The following is a 23,469-nucleotide window of genomic DNA, read 5'->3' on the forward strand; positions in this document are numbered from 1 at the left end:
GCTCCAGAGCGGGTAGACAGAGACGGGGGGATGTTCCTGTGGACCCCTCATCTGCTGATGCTGTCAACGGTCTCCCTGCTGGGACACCGTTGTATGAGCCCACCGATAACATGGAGCGGCACCTACCTCGTCCAGCCCGGACCTGGGTCAGGTAAATGGTATAATGCTCCTGGGGTGTGGAGCTGCTGGTGGCGTCTCCCCGGTGGTTTGTTCCCCTCCTGGTCCCTCCGGTGGAGGTATTGAATTGCTAGCTGCAGGTGCGGCGGCCAGGCGTCTTACAGCGTGTAGCAGAGACGCCGGCGCATGTGCAGTAGCATCGGCGTCCCGGAAATGCTTGATGAACTTCCGGGGTCGCGAGGTCAGCCTGGGCTCGTCTATAGGCACCATTGCGGTTGCCGGTAATTATTGCAAGCATCTGCGGCTGGAAAAGGAGACTGCGGGCCACACACCTGGGCTAATCGCTAATCTCCTCTATTGATCAGGTACAAAAAAAAAAAAAAAAAGGGGGAGTATTTTCTGCAGCTGTGAGCGGGCAGTGCTATATAAGCAGTTCAGAGCACTCCTGGTTGCGCAACATGTCGTCCCAGGAGGATATCGAGCGCCCACTGGAGGATTTAATCCTGCCTAGTGGTGATGCCCAAAAAGGCAGTGGACACTCAAAGAGAAGTGACTCCGCTGAGAAACCGGTGAAAAAGTCAGGCCGCTCTGCACCGAAAGCTGATCGTACAACCCGGCAGACGGTATTTAACCTTACTCCTGGGTAAATGTGTAGCTGGCTTTATGGGGGCTAATGGTAGTTTCTCCTACTTCTATCTTATAGGGTAAGCGGACGGAGAAATCTAGGCACAAGCAGTGTGCGATGTGTATTGAGCCCCTGCCGGACTCCTATATTAAAAAATTATGTCAGAGTTGCATAGATTACACCTTGCAGCAGGAGAGTTCGGTCAGGATGAAGGAGATTCGTCTCATGATCAGGGAAGAGCTTCAGTCCTTGCGAGGTAGTCCGGCGGTGAATGTTGAGAAAAGAACCAGGAAGGCGCCTTCACCTGCAGCAGACACGTCAGCAGAAAGTGGGGAGGTCAGCTCAGACGTTTCTCAGAAATCAGGCTCCTCGGATGACGAGGATTACGTCTGTTTCCCTACAGACAGTGTAAATAATCTGATTAAGTCAGTGAGAGGTACTATGGGGGTATCTGAGTCTAAAGAACCTCAGACACCTCAGGACGCTATGTTTGCTGGTCTTTCACAGAAAAAAGGGCATGTGTTTCCGGTGAATCAGGCCATCAAGGACCTGGTTAAACGAGAATGGAGTAAAGGACAAAAGGGGTTTGTGCCAGTCTCGTGTAAAAGGCGGTACCCCTTTGATGATGTGGACTTGACCACTTGGTCCAAAGTACCTAAAGTGGATGCGGCTGTGGCATCCACCTCCCGCCGTACCTCCCTGCCAGTGGAAGATGCAGGTTCCTTATCAGATCCTATGGACAGGAAATCTGACACAATACTTAAAAAGTCATGGGAAGCCTGTGTAACGGCCTTTAAACCTGCAATTGCAGCCACTTCTACTAGCAGGTCTATGCTAGTTTGGCTTGACCAGCTGGACCAAAACATTAAAACCGGAGTATCCAGAGAAAAATTGCGCTCCGCTATTCCTTTAATTAAGGGGGCTGCGGCATTTATTTCTGATGCCTCTATTGACTCACTCCGTCTAGCGGCCAGAACGGCCAGTCTTACTAACACGGCTCGTAGAGCCTTATGGCTAAAAAACTGGAAAGGAGATGCCCAGTCCAGGTCTAAATTGTGTGCCATACCCTGTCAGGAAGGGCGTTCAGGAAGCCACCATTCGGCAAGAAGGGAGGCTTTAAAGACCGATGGAATAATAATAAAGAATTCAAACAAAAAGGAAATCTATTCAATAAACGTCCCTTTAAGCCAGCGGATAAATTCCGTTGACCCGGTTCTGCCAGTGGGAGCTAGACTTCTACACTTTGCAGAGCAATGGAAGGAAATAACGGTCAATCCGTGGGCCATCAATTTAGTTTCTTCAGGCCTCGCTTTAGATTTCATCCAAACACCTCCGGATTCCTTCCTTCTTACATCCTTAAAATCTAGGCCTCAGCAGGAGGCCCTTGAAACGGAAATTAAATCCCTCATATCCAAACACGTATTAATAAAGGTACCACCATCCCAGATAGGGAAGGGCTTCTACTCCCCCTTATTTCTAATTTCTAAGCCGGACGGCTCTTTCAGAACCATAATCAATTTGAGAAAATTAAATTCCTTTATAAAACCCAGAACATTTAAAATGGAATCTATTCGTTCAGCTATTAAAAATTTGTTTCCAAATTGTTACATGGTAGTATTGGATCTTAAGGATGCTTACTACCATCTCCCCATACACCAGTTACACCAAAAATTTCTCCGGGTAGCAGTGGTTATAGAGGGGCAGGTCTGTCACCTACAATACCGGGCTATGCCATTTGGTTTATCCATGGCTCCAAGGGTTTTTACCAAATTACTATCAGAGGTAATGTCCTTCCTACGAGTAAGGGACACACTAGTAATTCCGTATCTAGATGACCTGTTGATTGTAGGTAGAGATTCCCTACAGTGTGAGAGGAGGTTGGGGGAAGTAGTATTTTCTTTGCAAAAACTGGGCTGGATTATAAACTGGGAAAAATCCAGGCTCCAGCCTGTGACATGTCAGAAATTTCTGGGGCTCCTATTGGACTCAGTTGACCAGATATGTAGGCTTCCTGATGAGAAAAAGACCACCATAATACATAAAGTGAGTATAGCCATCAGTAAGCGTAGTATGTCATTGAGGAATGCCATGTCTTTATTAGGTTCCCTGACTTCCTGTCTTCCCGCTGTCCAATGGGCGCAATTCCACACTAGACAGCTACAGAAATTTGTATTACAAGAGGACATTAGGAGGGAAGGAAAGCTGGATGACACAGTCGTTCTAACGTCAGATGTAATACACTCCCTGGCATGGTGGTTAGATTGGGACAATCTATCTAAGGGAGTTTTATGGGTTATCACTTCATCCACTAACGTTACCACGGACGCTAGTCCCGATGGCTGGGGAGCACACTTTCAGGATCAGGTAGCCCAGGGTCTCTGGTCTTATGCAGAGCTTGAAAATTCCTCTAATGTAAAAGAGTTGAAGGCTATATTTTATTCCCTGCTCCACTTTCTCCCTCAGCTGAGAGGCTCTCACACAAGGGTCTTCTCCGACAACACAACCGCAGTGGCCTATCTGAACCGTCAAGGAGGTACTCGGTCAGAAAATCTTATGGGAGTTGCTTCAGACATCATGGAGCTAGCCGAAGGTCACCTACTATCCTTGTCGGCAGTTCATATCAGAGGCATAGACAATCTTCGTGCAGACTTCCTCAGCCGCCACACTCTGCATCAGGGGGAATGGATGCTCAACAGGAAAGTGTTCAAGTTAATAACAGCCAAATGGGGTGTACCCCAGATAGACTTGTTCTCCACACGAGCAAACCGTCAGGTGAGGATGTTCGCCTCTCTATGCAGAGAGGACAATCCAGACATATTCGATGCCCTCCATATAACATGGGCATTCGATCTAGCCTATGCATTCCCTCCATGGAATCTACTGCCAGTGGTCATAAGAAAGATAAGGGAAGAAGGGGCAAGAGTTCTGCTGATAGCCCCATTCTGGCCCAAGAGGCCATGGTTTTCGTGGCTCAGAGCGATGTCAATTTCAGACCCCTGGATTCTGCCTCAGACCAAAGACCTTCTATCTCAGGGGCCGTTCCTACATCCTCAAGTGAAAGGAATGAACTTGACTGTCTGGAATTTGAGAGGCAATTACTAGAGCTTAGAGGGTTCTCTAGGGGGCTAATAAATACCCTCATGAGGAGTAGAAAGCCTTCCACTACCAGAATTTATGTTAGGATTTGGAAGAAATTTCTTGAATTCCATACTGCACAACTCTCTTCGGAAGTTCCTATATTCTCAATATTAGAATTTCTACAGAAGGGTCTGGACTTGGGACTCTCGGTTAGCACATTAAAGGTCCAAATTTCGGCTCTAGGAGCTCTATTTAATTCTGATATTGCAGGCAATAGATGGATATCTAGGTTTATTTCTGCTTGCGAGAGATCAAAACCTATTAGAGTACCACAGATTCCTCAGTGGGATCTGACGTTAGTCCTGGATGCATTGACACAAAGCCCTTTTGAGCCTCTTCAGACAGCCTCTCTGAAGCATATCTCATTAAAAACGATATTACTAGTGGCATTAGTATCTGCCAGAAGGGTGAGTGATCTCCATGCCTTGTCAGTAGATCCTCCATTCCTATCAGTGACTTCTGACAGAATAGTTTTAAAAACAGATCCATGTTATCTCCCTAAGGTAGCCACTAGTTTTCATAGGTCTCAGGAGATCTTGTTACCTACCTTTTATGAGAACCACTCGACTCCAGAAGAAGCTAGGCTTCATACCCTAGACGTTAAAAGAGCTATTCTAACCTATATAGAAAGAACTAGGGACTGGAGGGAGAGTAGGTCTCTCTTTGTGTCTTTCCAGGGGAAAAACAAAGGATCCAGAGTCACAAAGTGCACACTGTCGCGCTGGATCCGGGATGCTATAATCTTGGCGTACAAATCTAAGGGAAGAGATCCTCCTCTGCATATCGGAGCACACTCCACTAGGGCCGTGTCGACTTCCTGGGCAGAAAGAGCGAACGTGCCAATACACCTTATATGTAAGGCTGCAACTTGGTCTTCGCCTAATACCTTCTATAAGCACTATAGACTAGACCTATCTGCTGCTTCTGATCTAACCTTTGGGGTTTCGGTTCTTGACTCAGTTAACCCACCCAATCTACAATCTCTGTAAATCTCTCAGTGGGTGCTGTCGTGGCGAATAGAAAATATCGGATTACGTACCGGTAATGCTCTTTTATAGAGCCCACGACAGCACCCATTCGATTCCCTCCCTTTTCTTTATTTAGTTGCACGTGGTGTCTTGTAGGGAGATGTATATAATAGAGTAAGAGGCTATGAAGTTGTAAATATGTATATATAACTGAACCTGTTGAACTAATAAGCCTGGCGGCGGTTCCTCCTTATTCTCTGTAAAACAACTGAGGAGCGAGGGGGGGCCGCCCCTTTTATCTCTCTGTAGGTTTCCTGTTCCCAGGGGCGGATCCCCTCTCTCAGTGGGTGCTGTCGTGGGCTCTATAAAAGAGCATTACCGGTACGTAATCCGATATTTCCCTCTCCGTGGGTGGCACCATAATAACACCCCGGCAGCAGGCACGCTGTCTGGGTGTCATGTTTGACTCCGATCTCTCCTTCACCTCCCACATACAATCTCTTGCCCGCTCGTGCCGCTTACACCTAAAGAACATCTCTAGAATCCGCCCTTTTCTCACCATGGAGACAACAAAAACTCTCACTGTCGCCCTAATCCACTCCCGTCTGGACTACTGTAACTCTCTTTTAATTGGCCTCCCCCTCACGCGACTTTCCCCTCTCCAGTCTATCCTTAATGCAGCAGCCAGGGTCGTCCATCTGGCTAATCGTTACTCGGACGTGTCCGCTCTTCGCCAGTCATTACACTGGCTGCCCATTCATTACAGGATACAATTCAAAGTACTTGTTCTCACCCACAAAGCTCTCCACAGTGCGGCACCCCCTTACATCTCCTCCCTCATTTCTGTCTATCGGCCTAACCGACCTCTGCGCTCTGCAAATGACTTTCGACTAACCTCTGCACTAATTCGTACCTCCCACTCCCGACTCCAAGACTTCTCCCGTGTTGTGCCAATCCTCTGGAATGCTCTACCCCAAGACATTAGGACCATGCACAACTTGCATAGCTTTAGGCGCTCGCTCAAAACACATTTGTTCAGAGCGGCCTATCACGTTCCCTAATCAAACTCATTTTATGTTTTTGTGCGTGTGTGTAGCCCATTCACTACTTCCATCTACCCCCCACTCCCTGAAGATGGCTGGACCATCATTGTAAATACACCATTGTAAATACACACCTGTACTTTGTATCTCCCCACCTCATTGTAGATTGTAAGCTCTCACGAGCAGGGTCGTCTTATTTTGCTTTATTGCTGTATTGTTAACATTGTTACCTATGACTGTTGTGTTTGAAACTGTTAAACTGTAAAGCGCTGCGGAATATGTTGGCGCTATATAAATAAAGATTATTATTATTATTATGAGTTTATTTGAAAAACAAAACAATTAAATCTTTATGACACTTAAATCCAATTTGCATAATAATTTGGAACACAGTGTAATATTAGCCGAAATGGTGTTATCCTTTGGTTAGCAGGAAAAGTGACCTTGTGAGTGTTAATATGGCTGATCAGTATGGTGGTCACTGTCCCTGAAGCACCAACACTTGGTTATCGCTGAAATAAATGGACAGCCAGCATAGTGATGAGAAGGTGTGCAACTCTTCCCTCTGATCAATGAGGGTGAAGGCAGGATCAACCATATTAATTCACAAACCCCCTAGTCGAAAATAGATTTTTCTAAACTGAACCACCCTTAAGTCTTGATAACTTTGATAGCTTTAACTTACCAGTGAGCACAATTATTGGTCTGTTATTGTTATACATAGTATTCATAATTGTATTTTATTAGTATAAAAGATATAGTATTTGTTTGATAACGAGATTTATTAATTTTTTTCCCTTTTTAGACCAAATTTGCTCGATTTAGTGGGACAAATGTGGAAACAGATTTTGTTGAGGTGCCATCACAAATGCTGGAGAACTGGGTGTGGGAGAAACAGGCCTTACAGAGGATGTCTGCACATTATGTAGATGGCAGTCCAATACCAGATGAGCTGCTCGACAAATTAATTGAATCCAGACTGGCCAACACAGGTAAATGTACTGTACATCATTTACAATGCTCTTACTAAATATTTCATCAAAGTCACATCATCTGTGTGTAATAAGACGTGTCATGGTGCCATGCGCTCCATTCTACCATTCTTCTCATAAAATCCTGAAGAACAAGATGAATTATCCAATGATTTTTGTTGTTGTTGTTTAATTCAATTTTATGTTCTCTGATTCTCATACTCTGATTCTGATACACATACATCTTTGTGTTATTATTTATGTGAGAGGGAGAAGATATATAGACACTAGCTGCGGCACTGGAACATCTGAGCAATGGGCTGGTGGGGTAAGAGTGGGCCCAGGTCAGAAAGTTGCCCTAGTGCCCTTAGTTACACCCCAAAAGAAGATTTGTTGACCTTTTGCAGTGGAGTCCGCAGTCGCAGCTATGAGTTGAATCCCATCTTGTTAAATTGAACAAAACTTTTGGGCAATCTGTGTCCAGTCACTGATCAAGTCTGTGACACTGAAGGGTCACACCTGAATAGAGCCACGGGTTCGTTCACAACCTATCGCTCCATTCAGCTCTGCAGTCTTGTGGAGAGGGAGGATTGGAGACGCGAGTACCCTGTGCTGGAATCCTTCTGGGCTTGTCCCATCAAAACAACCTTCCTCCATGTTTGATGCTTGTTTCCCGGCCTCTTTAGGGTATTATGTGCACACGTTCAGTAATTAGCAGTGCTTTGGACGCAGCACATGTCCGCCACGTCCAAATCACTGCCGGCTATTGAGCACAGTTGAATCCGCATGTGTGCATTGAAATCCCATTCACTATGCTGTAACATCTGAACACTGTACAAGTACACAGCATCCAGCCTGCATCGTTTACTGACAGTGTGCACCTACTTTTACTCTGGCTGAGGAAGAATGATTGGTACAGATCGTCCTCGATACAGTATAATGCAGGTCCCATATAATACTTATAGTAAATTGCACTCCTCATGGTCCTTGATAGAGTATAATGCAGCCCCCTCAGTATAATGCAGCTCCCTCAGAGTATAATGCAACCCAACACACACAGTATAATGCAGTCCCCTCAGAGTATAATGCAGCCCCTCACACAATATATTGCAGCCCACTCAGAGTATAAATCAGCCCCCTCAGAGAATAATGCAGCCCCCCACACACCGCATAATGCAGCCCCCTCAGTATAATGCAGACACACACACACACACACAGTATAATGCCGCCCCCACAGTATATTTCAGCCCCTCCCACAAACACACACACCCAGTATAGTGCAGTCCCCTCATACACCGTATAATGCAGCCCCCCACACAGTGTAATGCATCCCCACACACACAGTATAATGCAGCCCCCTAAGAGTATAATGCAGCACCACACACACAAAGTATAAACAGCCCCAGAGTATAAAGCAGCCCCCCACACACAGTATAATTCAGGCCCCCCACAAACGCACACAAAGTATAATGCAGCCCCCCCACACACAGTATAATGCAGCCCCTCACATACACAGTATAGTGCAGCCCCACCCCACACAGTATAACATAGCCCCCCACATACACAGCATAGTGCAGCCCCCCCACACAGTATAATGCAGCAGCCCCAACGCACAGTTTTGTGCAGCAGACACACACACAGTATAATGCATGCACACACCCACACACTATAATACATACACACAGTATAATGCAGCAGAGACACACACACTCACACAATACTTACCTCTCCTCCTCGTTCCCATGCTGCACTGGCTCCTGCAGAGCGTCTCATCAGGTCCACTGCTGGCACACACTGCTGAGTCAGAGGCAGAGAGGGAGTGATAGGAGAGGGAGTGTCATCTGACGCTCCCTCCTCCATCACTTCTTTCAACTGTATCAGCATCTATGATGCCGATAAGTTGAATGCGGGGGCTGGCCCCCATAGCTTCTGTGTGGTGTGCCGCTATCAGTGGCATGCCACTGGCTGAGGGCCCCAGGATGACCGGGGGCCCTAGGTTGCTGCCTGGTCTGCCTGCCCCTAATGCCGGCCCTGCACGGACGTCACATATGAACACACGGACTAAGGATCTCACCAGTACTGGTTTTTCCTGTACAGGAATCACCAGGACATGTGAAGGAGGCCTTACTCTGCTCAATACGATCTATAAAGGAAAGACCAATTTTATAAGGGAGATTTGTCTCTACTCATTCTGGATTCAATGTGTCTTCCTCTCACCCCAAATGATATACCCCTATCTCCAAAGGTAAAACCTACAACCCTCGTGTAAGTACTGTGTCCATGCTCGGTGGTGGCCTTGCTCTATATATGCATAAATCTTGCATTTTTTTTATGTCTCAGGTCTTCTGACTCTTCGCCAGATTGTTCTCAGTAAACTAGACCAGTCTCTCCACACAAAGTCGTGGGCTGACACAGCCAGTGAATATGCCAAGTATTCCCAGGAGATTCTGGGGATATCAGCTACACCAGGTATTGTATGAGTCACATAGTCCTTGTCTATATAACGAAGTTCACACTAAGGGCTTGTTCACACGATCCTTTTTTCGCTGCGGATTTTTCAGGTCCTGATTTGTGAAAACCGCAGTGCAAAACCTGCGGTGGTTTTCACTGCGGTTTTCAGTCCTTTTTCTACTGCGGATTCCACTGCGGGTTTCCAGCTGCATTTTCCTATTGGTGCAGGTGGAAACCCGCTGCGGAATCCGCAGACAGAATTGACATGGTACTTCATTTTTTCCGCTGAAAATCCGCGCTGATTTTCAAGCCGAAAAAAGGATAGTGGGCACAGCGGATTTTGTTTTCCATAGGGTAACATTGTACTGTACCCTGCATGGAAAACGTCTGCGGATCCGCAGCTGCAAATCCGCTGCGGATCCGCAGCGAAAAAAGGATCGTGTGAACATAGCCTAAGTGTTTCTGCTTTTTCTTCTCTGCAGCAAAACATGCACTCTGGGCAGAAAAGAAGCAGCTTCAAAAACGCATGTTTTGGTGCAGTTTTACTTCCATCACAGAAGCATGAACACATGTCACCAATACAAGACCTGTGTTCATGAAAAAATACACATACAAATGTAACAGCTGAGGGAGGTGAATTTGTCTGGAATAATTTACCTAAGACACTGGCAGTGTACTGAGATTGTAGGACACAGTTTAACTTTCACTTTGGTCTGCCATTGAGTTGCTCAGGCACTGTTCAATCTCAGACCTTGGTTATCCACAGGCATTGTTTAATCTCACACCTTGGTCGGCAACAGACATTGTTCAATCTCGCACCTTTGTTTGCCAATGTTTACTTTTTACATATCACTAATTTAAAAAACTGTATTAATCCCAACTGCTATCTCAGGTGACCAAAACAAGATGGTAAACCTGGAAAAATCACTAAGGGTATGTTTCCACGTTCAGGAAACGCTGCGTTTTTGACGCTGCGTTTTTCCGCAGCGTCAAAAACGCAGCGTCCAGATGTTACAGCATAGTGGATGGGATTTCATGAAATCCAGACTCCACTATGCGGTAAAAACGCATGCGTTTTTTCCGCGAAAACGCATGCGTGGTGCGTTTTTTCGAAACGCAGCATGTTGCTACTATGAGCAAAACACGCAGGTACACCGCAGGTGGACCTGCCAGTGACCTCAGGTGCAGTTTTGGTCAGGATTTTACCTGCATAAAATCCTGACCAAAGCCTGAAGCAAAACTGAACGTGGAAACATACCCTAAGGGTAAGTCTCCACGTTCAGGATTGCATCAGGATTTGGTCAGGATTTTCCATCAGTTTTTGTAAGCCAAAACCAGGAGTGGAACAATCAGAGGAAAAGTATAATAGAAACATATGCACCACTTCTGTATTCATCACCCACTCCTGGTTTTGGCTTACAAAAACTGATGGAAAATCCTGACCAAATCCTGATGCAATCCTGAACGTGGAGACTTACCCTAATGGGTTTCATGTACTGCTGTACTTGCTTTTTTTCATTACCTATTGCTTTCAATAGGTGAAAAACGCTAAAAGAAATGACATGTTCTATGTCCTAAAAAACATGCAAAGATCAAAATACTGATGACAGAAAAAATCAGTGTGCGCATAAGATTTCTGAAATCTCATTGGCTTTGCTGGTACTGTAAAACACAGCTGAAAATTAGTATAAAGAGCTCAGCAAAAACGCCCTGTGTGAACTTAGCCGAAGCCAAAAGTGCCACTAAAATATTATAAATTTATCTTAAATTTGTCAATGGCCATAAACAGGTTTACTTTAAAATGTTTAATTAGTTTTTTGCAAAAACTGTAATTGTTTATTATAACTATTGTGTTTTTTGTACCATTATTATTTGAAACCATAGTTTTTGGACTAAAAGACTACTTTTATAGCAAAAAAAAAAAAAAGTTGCGCGTCTTAGGCCATGTTCACACTTTGCGGGTTTTACCGCGGATCCGCGGTGATTTTGATGCTGCGAGTCCGCAGCAGTTTCCATTGCGTTTACATTTACATGTAAACCCTATGGAAACCGCAATCCACAGTGCACATGCTGCGGGAAAAACCGCGCAGAAACGCAGCGGTTTACATTCCGCAGCATGTCACTTCTTTGTGCAGAATCGCTGCGATTCTGCACACATAGGAATGCATTGATCCACTAACTTCTCGCATGGGGCTGTGCCCACGATGCGGGAAGTAAGCGGGTAATGTGCAGATGGTACCCGGGGTGGAGGAGAGGAGACTGTCCTCCAGGCCCTGGGAACCATATTAGTGTAAAAAAAAAAAGAATTAAAATAAAAAATAATGATATACTCACCTCTCAGCGCTGCACGCGGCTGTCCGGTCTCAGGGTTGCTGTGCGAGCAGGACCTGCGGTGACGCCGCGGTCACATGACCGTGATGACGCCGCGGTCACATGACCGTGACGTCACGAAGGTCCTTCTCGCACAGCATCTCTGGAGCCGGACCGCCGCGTGCAGCGCCGAGGAGATCAGAGGGTGAGTATAACCATTTTTTATTATTTTTAACATTACTATTGATGCTGCATATTGCTGCATATGCAGCATCAATAGTATAGGATTAAACCCGCAGCGGAAACCACAAAACTAACCGCGATAAATCTGCAGGGATAACCGCAGCGGTTTTGCCCTGCAAATTTATCAAATCCGCTGCGGGAGAACCCGCAGAGGACCCCGCAAAGTGTGCACATAGCCTTAGTCTGGAGGCAGTTTCATTTGATCGAGGAGATCACTGACCGCTTCCTTCCTGATCATTGGGAGAACTGTGCAGCAGCTGGCTCTCCTGCTTGACATAGTGTGTGCTGTAAAGCTACAGTTGTGGCCAAAAGTATTGACACCCCTGCAATTCTGTCAGATAATACTCAGTTTCTTCCTGAAAATGATTGCAAACACAAATTCTTTGGTATTATTATCTTCATTTAATTTGTCTTAAATGAAAAAACACAAAAAGAATTGTCCTAAAGCCAAATTGGATATAATTCCACACCAAACATAAAGAAGTGGTGGACAAAAGTATTGGCACTATTCGAAAAATCATGTGATCCTTCTCTAATTTGTGTAATTAACAGCACCTGTAACTTACCTGTGGCACCTAACAGGTGGTGGCAATAACTAAATCACACTTTCAGCCAGTTGACATGGATTAAAGTTGACTCAACCTCTGTCCTGTGTCCTTGTGTGTACCACATTGAGCATGGAGAAAAGAAAGAAGACCAAACAACTGTCTGAGGACTTGAGAAACCAAATTGTGAAGAAGCATGAGCAATCTCAAGGCTACAAGTTCATCTCCAAAGATCTGAATGTTCCTGTGTCTACCGTGCGCAGTGTCATCAAGAAGTTTAAAGCCCATGGCACTGTGGCTAACCTCTCTAGATGTGGACGGAAAAGAAAAACTGACAGATTTCAACGCAAGATTGTGCGGATGTTGGATAAAGAACCTCGACTAACATCCAAACAAGTTCAAGCTGCCCTGCAGTCCGAGGGTACAACAGTGTCAACCCATACTATCCGTCAGTGTCTGAATGAAAAGGGACTGTATGGTAGGAGACCCAGGAAAACCCCACTTCGTACCCCGAGACATAAAAAAGCCAGGCTGGAGTTTGCCAAAACTTACCTGAAAAAGCCTAAAACGTTTTGGAAGAATGTTCTCTGGTCTGGTCAGATGAGACAAAGGTAGAGCTTTTTGGGCAAAGACATCAACATAGAGTTTACAGAAGAAAAAAAGAGGCATTCAAAGAAAAGAACACGGTCCCTACAGTCAAACATGGCGGAGGTTCCCTGATGTTTTGGGGTTGCTTTGCTGCCTCTGGCACTGGACTGCTTGACCGTGTGCATGGCATTATGAAGTCTGGAGACTACCAACAAATTTTGCAGCATAATGTAGGGCCCAGTGTGAGAAAGCTGGGTCTCCCTCAGAGGTCATGGGTCTTCCAGCAGGACAATGACCCAAAACACACTTCAAAAAGCACTAGAAAATGGTTTGAGAGAAAGCACTGGAGACTTCTAAGGTGGCCAGCAATGAGTCCAGACCTGAATCCCATAGAACACCTGTGGAGAGATCTAAAAATGGCAGTTTGGAGAAGACACCCTTCAAATATCAGGGACCTGGAGCAGTTTGCCAAAGAAGAATGGTCTAAAATTCCATCAGAGCATTGTAAGAAACTCATTGATGGTTACCGGAAGCGGGTGGTCGCAGTTATTTTGGCTAAAGGTTGTGCAACCAAGTATTAGGCTGAGGGTGCCAATACTTTTGTCTGGCCCATTTTTGGAGTTTTGTGTGAAATGATCAATGTTTTGTTTTTTGCTTCATTCTCTTTTGTGTTTTTTCATTTAAGACAAATTAACCCCTTAGTGACAGAGCCAATTTGGTACTTAATGACCGGGCCAATTTTTACAATTCTGACCACTGTCACTTTATGAGGTTATAACTCTGGAACGCTTCAACGGATCCCGCTAATTCTGAGATTGTTTTTTCGTGACATATTGTACTTCATATTAGTGGTAACATTTCTTCGATATTTCTTGCGATTATTTATGAAAAAAATGGAAATATGGCGAAAATTTTTAAAATTTTGCAATTTTCAAACTTTGTATTTTTATGCCCTTAAATCAGAGAGATATGTCACACAAAATAGTTAATAAATAACATTTCCCACATGTCTACTTTACATCAGCACAATTTTGGAAACAAAATTTTTTTTTGTTAGGGAGTTATAAGGGTTAAAAGTTGACCAGCAATTTCTCATTTTTACAACACCATTTTTTTTTAGGGACCACATCACATTTGAAGTCATTTTGAGGGGTCTATATGATAGAAAATAACCAAGTGTGACACCATTCTAAAAACTGCACCCCTCAAGGTGCTCAAAACCACATTCAAGAAGTTTATTAACCCTTTATGTGCTTCACAGGAACTGAAACAATGTGGAAGGAAAAAATGAACATTTAACTTTTTTTGCAAACATTTTAATTCAGAACCATATTTTTTTATTTTCACAAGTGTAAAAACAGAAATTTAACCATACATTTTGTTGTGCAATTTCTCCTGAATACGCCAATACCCCATATGTGGGGGTAAACCACTGTTTGGGTGCACCGCAGAGCTTGGAAGAGTAGGAGCGCCGTTTGACTTTTTCAATGCAGAATTGGCTGGAATTGAGATCGGATGCCATGTCATGTTTAGAGAGCCCCTGATGTGCCTAAACAGTGGAAACGCTCCACAAGTGACACCATTTTGGAAACTAGTCCCCTTAAGGAACTTAACTAGATGTGTGGTGAGCACTTTAAACCCCCAAGTGCTTCACAGAAGTTTATAAAGTGGAGCCGTGAAAATAAAAAATCGCATTTGTTTACACAAAAATGATCTTTTCGCCCACAAATTCTTATTTTCACAAGGGAAACAGGAGAAATTAGACAACAAAAGTTGTTGTGCAATTTCTCCTGAGTACGTCGATACCCCACATGTGGGGGTAAACCACTGTTTGGGCGCACCGCAGAGCTTGGAAGAGAAGGAGTGCCGTTTTACTTTTTCAATGTAGAATTGGCTGGAATTGAGATTGGACACCATGTCGCGTTTGGAGAGCCCCTGATGTGCCTAAACAGTAGAAACTCCCCACAAGTGACCCCATTTTGGAAACTAGACCCCTTAAGGAACTTATCTAGATGTGTGGTGAGAACTTTGAATGCCCAAGTGCTTCACAGAAGTTTATAATGCAGAGTCGTAAAAATAAAAAATATTTTTTTTTTCCACAAAAAAACCCCAAAAGTTGTTGTCCAATTTATCCCGAGTACGCTGATGCCCCATATGTGGGGGTAAACCACTGTTTGGGCGCATGGCAGAGCTCAGAAGGGAGGGAGCACCATTTGACTTTTTGAGCGCAAAATTGGCTGTGGCGTTTAGAGACCCCCTGATGTACCTAAACAGTGGAAACCCCCCAATTCTAACTCCAACCCTAACCCCAACACACCCCTAACCCTAATCCCAACCCGATCCATAATCCTAATCACAACCCTAACCCCCAAAACACCCCTAACCCTAATCCCAAAGCTAACCATAACCCTAATCAAAACCCTAAACCGAACACACCCCTAATCCTAATCTCAACCCTGACCTCAAAACCTAACCCTAATCCCAATACACCCCTATCCCTAATCCCAACCCTAGCCTTAACCCTAATCCCAAACCTAACCCTAATCCCAAATGTAACCCTAATGCCAACCCTAATCCCAACTCTAACCCTAACTTTAGCCCCAACCCTAGCCCTAACCCTAACTTTAGCCCAAACCCTAACTTTAGCCCTAAACCTAACCCCAACCCTAACCCTAACTTTAGCCCCAACCCTAACCCTAGCTCTAACCCTAATCCTAGCTCTAACCCTAACCCAAGCCCTAGCCCTAACCCTAAGGCTATGTGCACACGTTGCGGATTTTGCTCCGGATCCGCAGCGTTTCCGCAGCGGCTGGTCCGCAGCAGTTTCCCATGAGTTTTACAGTACAATGTAAACCTATGGGAAACATAAAACGCTGTGCCCATGCTGCGGAAAAAAACACGCGGAAACGCAGCGGTTTACATTCCGCAGCATGTCAATTCTTTCTGCGGATTCCGCAGCGGTTTTACACCTGCTCCATAATAGAAATCCGCAGGTGTAAAACCGCAGGGGAATCCGCACAAAAACCGCGGTACATTCGCGATAAATCCGCCGGAAAAATGCAGCGCTTTGGCCCTGCGGATTTATCAAATCCGCTGCGGAAAAATCCGCAGAGAACCATTCTACATGTGCACATATCCTAACCCTACCCCTACCCCTAATTGGAAAATAGAAATTCATACATTTTTTTAATTTTATTATTTTTTCCTTACTAAGGGGGTGATAAAGGGGGGGGTTATTTACTATTTTTTTTATTTTGATCACTGTGATAGGATCTCACAGTGACCAAAATAAAACAAGTGGAAGAATCTTTCTCTGCCGGCCGGCAGATCATGGCGGGCGCACTGCGCATGCGCCCGCCATTTTCTTACCGGAGCTAGAAGCCGGCGGCCAGCAGAAGAAGCAGGAGGACCCAGGGACACCGGTAAGTATCACAGGGTCCCCGAATCCCCCTATTTCTCTGTCCTCTGATGTGCGATCACATCAGAGGACAGAGAATGACACCGCTTTTTTTTTTTTGCGGTCGCCGGTAAACAGTTAATTACCGGCGATCGCAAAACAGGGGTCGGTAAAAACCGACCCCGATCATGTTCTTTGGGGTCTCGGCTACCCCCGGCAGCCGAGACCCCAAAGATCTTCCGGGTGCCGGGCGGCGGGAGCACTGCGCATGCGCCCGCCATTTTTTCCCCGGAAAAAGATGGCGGCGCCCATGGGGAGCCATGAGGAGCACCGGGGGAGATAGGTGAGTATTGGGGGGCTAGCGGGGGCGATCGGGGACCCCATTTCTCTGTCCTCCGATGTGCGATCACATCAGAGGACAGAGAAATTAAATGGCAAATCGCGTTTTTTTTTGTTGTTGTTGCGACTGCCGGTAAACGGTTAATTACCGGCGACCCTCGGCAACCAAGACCCCAGAGAAAATCCGACTCTGGGGGGGCGCTATTCACTTTTTCCACAGCGCCGTTAATTAACGTGGTTTAAGTACCCTTAGCGGCCGCCGTTAAAAGGCGTATCGGCGGTCGTTAAGGGGTTAAATGAAGATAATAATAGCAAAGAATTTATGTTTGCAATCATTTTCAGGAAGAAACTGAGTATTATCTGACAGAATTGCAGGGGTGTCAATACTTTTGGCCACAACTGTATATATAATACACATGCTACACAGAAACACTAACCATAGATCTTACTCCCTGTTCTACCCTTGTTAATTAAAATTAGTGATATAAAAGGAAATGTTTCCCTTTTTTTTCCTCCTGTCTAAATATCACGCGTGTCTTATAGTCCAAAAATATAGTATATTCTTTTTTTTAGCGGGGGTTGTCTTCTTAGACTATATTTGTCACGGGGGTACTGGGTAGACGGGCCCCTGCGATATCCCTCAGGCTAGGGAAACCCTGTCTGTCCCTTTCCCAGAAGTTACACTAAAGGTGTGCATGTCTGGGCCGCCAGGCCTGACCCTGTCTCCTGTTTCAGCCCTAAGCTGAGACCACCAAAGCACAGACAGGGAAAACTGAAAAATGCACCACGCCGCAGACATACAGGAATACATTATAATGTGCACAGGGCAAAACAAATACAAATATAGGAAGGAGGAATATGACAAAGGATAATACACCATCAGATACGATATTCCTCCAACAAGACCGCCACTCCAGACCGGAATCACTAGGCCCAAAGCATAAGCTATAATCGGCGACGCCCAAAGTCCAGAGCGACTATTTAAAGGCCGTGGGCGTGACCCAACCTCCAACCTGATTACCAGCTAGATTAACCCCGAACAAGCTGGATAAAATCTAGCTGACGCCACTGAGCGTGTAGTGGACATAAGTGGAATTACTGCTGTCTGTCGACGCCCTAGTGTGAACAGCGTCCGACATGACAGTAGCCCGCCTTCTACGAGGGACCCCAGGGCCCTCACGACTTATAGGACCCGGCTTGTCCGGATGGCGGCAGTGAAACATACTGACCAGCCGGTCCGCATGTATGTCCGAGGCAGGTACCCAGGACCTCTCTTCCGGCCCATAACCACGCCAGTGTACCAGGGACTGTAATGTGCGGCGCACTACACGAGAGTCAACCACCTTGGAGACTTCAAACTCCAAATTGCCATCCACCAAAACTGGAGGTGGCATAGGCGCTGTGTCCACAGAACCCACCACCTTTTTTAATAAAGATCTGTGGAACACGTTGTGTATTTTATATACCGTAGGAAGCTCCAATCGGTAGGCTACCGGGTTAATGATGGCGGCAACCCTAAATGGAGCAATAAACCTTGGACCCAATTTCAAGGAAGGAATCTTGAGTTTTATGTTTTTTGTGGACAACCACACCCAGTCACCCACACTCAGGTCCGGACCTGTCACACGTTTACTGTCAGCCACTCGTTTGTACCTTGCACCTACGCTTAGCAAGCGCTGTTTCACTCTCCTCCAAACGGATGACAGTTGTGCTCCTAACTGGTCCTCCTCCGAGACGCCAGTAGAGCCCCCCTGGCGCAGAGTACAAAACTGAGGATGGAGCCCGTAAACACAAAAGAACGGGGACTCCCCAGACGATTCCTGGCGGTGATTATTTATAGCAAACTCAGCCAAAGGAAGGAACGTCGACCACTCCTCCTGATTGTCAGAAACAAAACAGCGTAAGTACTGCTCCAAATTCTGGTTCATACACTCGGTCTGACCATTTGACTGAGGATGAAACGCAGAAGAATGCGACAACTTGATCCCCAGCTGTGAGCAAAAAGCTTTCCAAAATTTTGCCACAAACTGAGTACCCCTATCAGACACGATGTCAGACGGGACCCCGTGAAGTCTGACCACCTCCTGCACAAAAACCTGAGCCAGAGTCTTAGCGTTGGGCAACGAAGGCAAAGACACAAAGTGCGACATCTTTGAGAACCGATCAACAACCACCAGAATGACCGTGTTCCCAGCAGAGGAGGGCAAATCTGTGATAAAATCCATGGAAATCTCCGTCCATGGCCTACTGGGTACCCCGAGAGGATGTAGTGTGCCAGCAGGACGAGAGCGTGACGTCTTAGCCCTATCGCACGTGGTACATGCTGATACGTATGAGACCACGTCCTGTCAGATTTTGGGCCACCAAAACCGACGTGACACCAACTCCAAGGTACCCTTGACCCCTGGATGGCCTGCCAGGACAGCATCATGATGCTCACCCAGCACCTTTAGGCGAAGATGGAGTGGTACAAACGATTTGTTAATGGGAAGCTCTGGTGGTACCTCCACCTGAGCCTCGTCAATCTCAGCCTCAACCTCGGTTTTGAGAGCCGAGACCACTACACCCTTTTGGAGGATGGGTACCGGATCTTCCCGAGGTTCTCCCCCGGAAAACACCTGGATAAAGCATCTGCCTTAGTGTTCTTAGACCCAGGTCGGTACGTAACAAAAAAGTTGTACCGTGTGAAAAACAATGCCCAGCGAGCCTGCCTGGGGGACAGACGCTTGGCTGACTCCAAATACAGCTGATTTTTATGGTCGGTGATAACTGTAACCTGATGGACCGACCCCTCCAAAAAGTGTCGCCATTCCCCAAAAGCCAACTTGATAGCCAACAACTCCCTGTTGCCGATATCGTAATTACGTTCGGCAGACGACAGCTTCTTGGAAAAGTAGGCGCAAGGACGCAACTCGCCCAAGGATGAGCCTTGTGACAGCACCGCCCCCACTCCAACCTCAGACGCATTGACTTCCATGGTAAAAGGCTTTGATACGTCCGGTTGCACCAGAATGGGGGCCGAAGCAAAACTGTTCTTCAGAAATTCAAATGCACGCACAGCAGCCTGAGGCCAGGCAGAGAAATTGGTACCCTTTTTTGTCATGTCAGTAAGCGGTTTAGCAATGGTAGAAAAATCTTTGATAAACTTTCTATAATAGTTGGAAAACCCAAGGAACCGCTGGAGTGCTTTTAGGTTATCGGGCCGTTCCCAATGCAGCACCGCTTGCACCATTTTAAACCCTGAAGCAGACACAATATAACCCAAGAAAGGCAACTCCTGAACCGAAAATACACATTTCTCAAGTTTTGCATAGAGCTTGTTTTCCCTGAGAAGCTGTAACACCTGCCTCACATGCTCTAAATGAGAATCACGGTCGCATGAATAAATGAGAATGTCATCTAGGTACACAATAACGAATTTCCCCAGAACATGCGAGAATCCATCATTTATGAAATGTTGAAAAACTGCAGGCGCGTTTGTCAACCCAAATGGCAACACCAAATTTTCAAAATTACCCTCAGGGGTATTAAAAGCCGTCTTCCACTCATCACCTTGACGGACTCTTATGAGGTTGTACGCCCCCCTGAGGTCAAGCTTGGAAAACCACTTAGCACCAGCCACCTGGTTGAACAAATCCGGTATCAGTGGCATAGGGTATGGATCACGAACCGTAATCTGGTTTAACTCCCTGAAATCCAGATACGGGCGTAGTCCGCCATCTTTCTTTTTAATGAAGAAGAACCCCGCTGCCACCGTCGAGGACGAAGGCCTGATGTGCCCTTTGCTCAGACTCTCAGCATTGTAATCTTTTAAAGCTTGCCTCTCAGGACCAGAGATGTTGAACATCCTTGCTTTCGGCAATTTAGCCCCTGGTTTAAACCTAATAGTACAGTCATAGGGGCGATGTGGTGGCAATTCTGAGCAACCCTTCTCTGAGAACACATCTGCAAAATCAAGCAGTGACTCAGGAATGGAGTCACAGCGGACACACATGTGGCCAGGCAATTCTCCTGGCAAAATCCGCTCCACTGAATTATGTCCTGAGTTTTCCAGTCAATAACCGGGTTGTGCATAGATAACCATGGAAAACCCAGAACCATTTGTGCAGGAAGATTACTGAGCATCCTACATGTAACCTGCTCAGAATGTAGGACCCCAATGTGAAGTTTAACCTCAGCCACAAACGCAGTAATCTCCCCCTGTGGGAGAGGGGTAGCATTGATGGTGACCACCCGGATAGGATGAGGCAATTTTTCGACCGTGAACCCGGCCGTGCGCGCAAACTCCTCATCAATGAGATTAGTGGCCGAACCACTATCCACAAAAACAGTGATTGGCAGCTCTCTGCCAGCGACCCTAACTCTGGCAGGGAGCCTACATTGAGAGACCACCATGGAGGATATGCATAAGCTCAGATTGGCCTCCTCCACACCCTCTGAGGTTAGAAGTTTTCCGCCGTTGCGCTTTTTTTTTAGAAAACAGAGGACAAGCATTTACATAATGCCCCATTTTACCACAGCAAAAACAGAGTCCCTGCTTCCTGAGCGAGGGGGCTTGATGACGCGACACCCCTGCGATTTGCATAGACTCCGTGGGCTCACCTGCAGCAACCTCACGTGCACCTACAACGCCCCCTGACGCAAACGGCGATCAATGCGGACAACAAGACTCATGGCAGACTCTAGAGAAGCAGGAGTCTCATACATCAAAAGGGCTTGTTTAACCCTTCTCGAAACCCCATGTACAAACTGACTCCGCAGCGCCGGGTCATTCCATGGTGTGTCCACCGCCCAGCGGCAAAATTCAGAACAGTAATCCTCCGCCATTCGCTCCCCCTGGCAGAGCGCGTATTTTAGATTCTGCTAGAGCCAATCTGTCAGGATCATCATAAATGAGTCCAAGAGCTGAAAAAAAACTCTCTACTGAGTTAAATGCAGCTGAATCAGAAGGTAATGAAAACGCCCATGCTTGGGGGTCTCCATTCAGTAATGACAAAACCAAGCCCACACGCTGAGCCTCATTACCTGAGGAAAGCGGGCGCATACGAAATTACAATTTGCAAGCTTCACGGAAAACAACAAATTTACTGCGTTCCCCAGCAAACCTCTCAGGTAAAGGGATTCTTGGCTCTGCAACTCTACCTGCAGTTTCCACTTGCACATTAGATACCACAAGACCCTGTTGCTGAACTGCACCCTTCAATTCAGTGACCTGTAAGAACAGCGCCCTCAACTGGCGGTTTATGGAAGTCATGAGATCCATGACATACAAAAAAAATATATATATATATTTTTTTCTTTGGGGCCGATTATAATGTCACGGGAGTACTGGGTAGACTAAGGCTGGTTACCCGGGCCCCTGCGATTTCCCTTAGGCTAGGGAAACCCTGTCTGTCCCTTTCCCAGAAGTTACACTAAAGGTGTGCATGTCTGTGCCGCCAGGCCTGACCCTGTCTCCTGTTTCAGCCCTAAGCTGAGACCACCACCCGCCACCCAGTGAAGAGACCACACACCAACCCCCACAGAAAGCACAGACAGGGAAAACTGAAAAACGCACCACGCCGCAGACACACAGGAATACACTATAATGTGCACAGGGCAAAACAAATACAAATATAGGAAGGAGAAATATGACAAAGGATAATACACCACCAGATACGATATTCCTACAACAAGACCACCACTCCAGACCGGAATCACTAGGCACAAAGCACAAGCTATAATTGGCGACGCCCAAAGTCCAGAGCGACTATTTCAAGGCCGTGGGCGTGACCCAGCCTCCAACCTGATTACCAGCTAGATTAACCCCGAGCAAGCTGGATAAAATCTAGCCAACGCCACTGAGTGTGTAGTGGACGTAAGTGGAATTACGGCTGTCTGTCGGACGCCCTAGTGTGAACAGCGTCCGACATGACAATATTCACATGTACTAATTGTTCAATGAAAATTTTCCATTGCAGATTTGATGTGGATTTAGTGCTAATCTGCATCAATATCCAGTAGAAGATCAGCATGTGTTAAATTTTGATTTGTCATGGATTTTGATGCAGATTTGTAATGGAGTAAAATCCACAGGAAATACACTCATCATGAATTAACGTGCAAATGTAATGTCAACATCGTAGACCAGTTTCCGCTACAGATTTTTTCATTAGTACGTGGGTGAGATTTGGTATAACGTCATCCATGTCTCTGCTAGCCGTAGTATGCTGCAGGTTAACAACCGGCAAATCTGTACAGGATATGTATACTCTTAGATATACAAAATAAATAAGGGAAAAGTGTATTTTTTTCAGGGGTTTTTTTTGTAACATATAGTGCCCCATTACTTTGCATTGTGTTTTCTCCTACCCTGCCACTGTGGCTGACTTATAGGCCATAGTTCCAAAGAGCAAATATATCAGAATTTTCCACACTTCCAAGTCACAGCAGTCTCAACAGTTCTCGTCGATCATGAGATCACTTTGGCTGAGTTAGAATCCACCATGATACTTCTGGCTTTGGTATAAACTGTGCACATTTAGCTTTGTGTATTTAGTGCTCAGGCATACTGTTACAATATACCAGATCTGCTTTCTCTTTGGGGAAGGGAGTCTGGCTGTTCCTGACAGCGGCTCCTCCTCTCTCCTGCAGTTACACAATGTCCATGTAACAGCAGACTCTGATGAAACACCTTCCAGAGTCATATGCCAACCAATGTCTGGAACGGTTAAAGGGGTGGACATAATTTTTTT

At 46.0% G+C, this 23,469-nt stretch overlaps 1 protein-coding gene across 4 annotated transcripts in view; it reads left to right on the forward strand.

Moving 5' to 3' along the window:
• The window catches only part of NLN (neurolysin), a 94,135-nt gene that overhangs the window by 64,888 nt on the left and 5,778 nt on the right, over positions 1-23,469 (forward strand). For all 4 annotated transcript variants that reach the window (XM_077286329.1, XM_077286306.1, XM_077286314.1 and 1 more), the window contains exons 10-11: positions 6,697-6,883; positions 9,203-9,331. In XM_077286329.1, the coding sequence (XP_077142444.1) occupies positions 6,697-6,883; positions 9,203-9,331 (316 nt within the window). The remainder of the gene's footprint in view (positions 1-6,696; positions 6,884-9,202; positions 9,332-23,469) is intronic.

This window comes from Ranitomeya variabilis, chromosome 1 (assembly GCF_051348905.1).
Source record: "Ranitomeya variabilis isolate aRanVar5 chromosome 1, aRanVar5.hap1, whole genome shotgun sequence".
Classification (NCBI taxonomy): Eukaryota; Metazoa; Chordata; class Amphibia; order Anura; family Dendrobatidae; genus Ranitomeya; species Ranitomeya variabilis.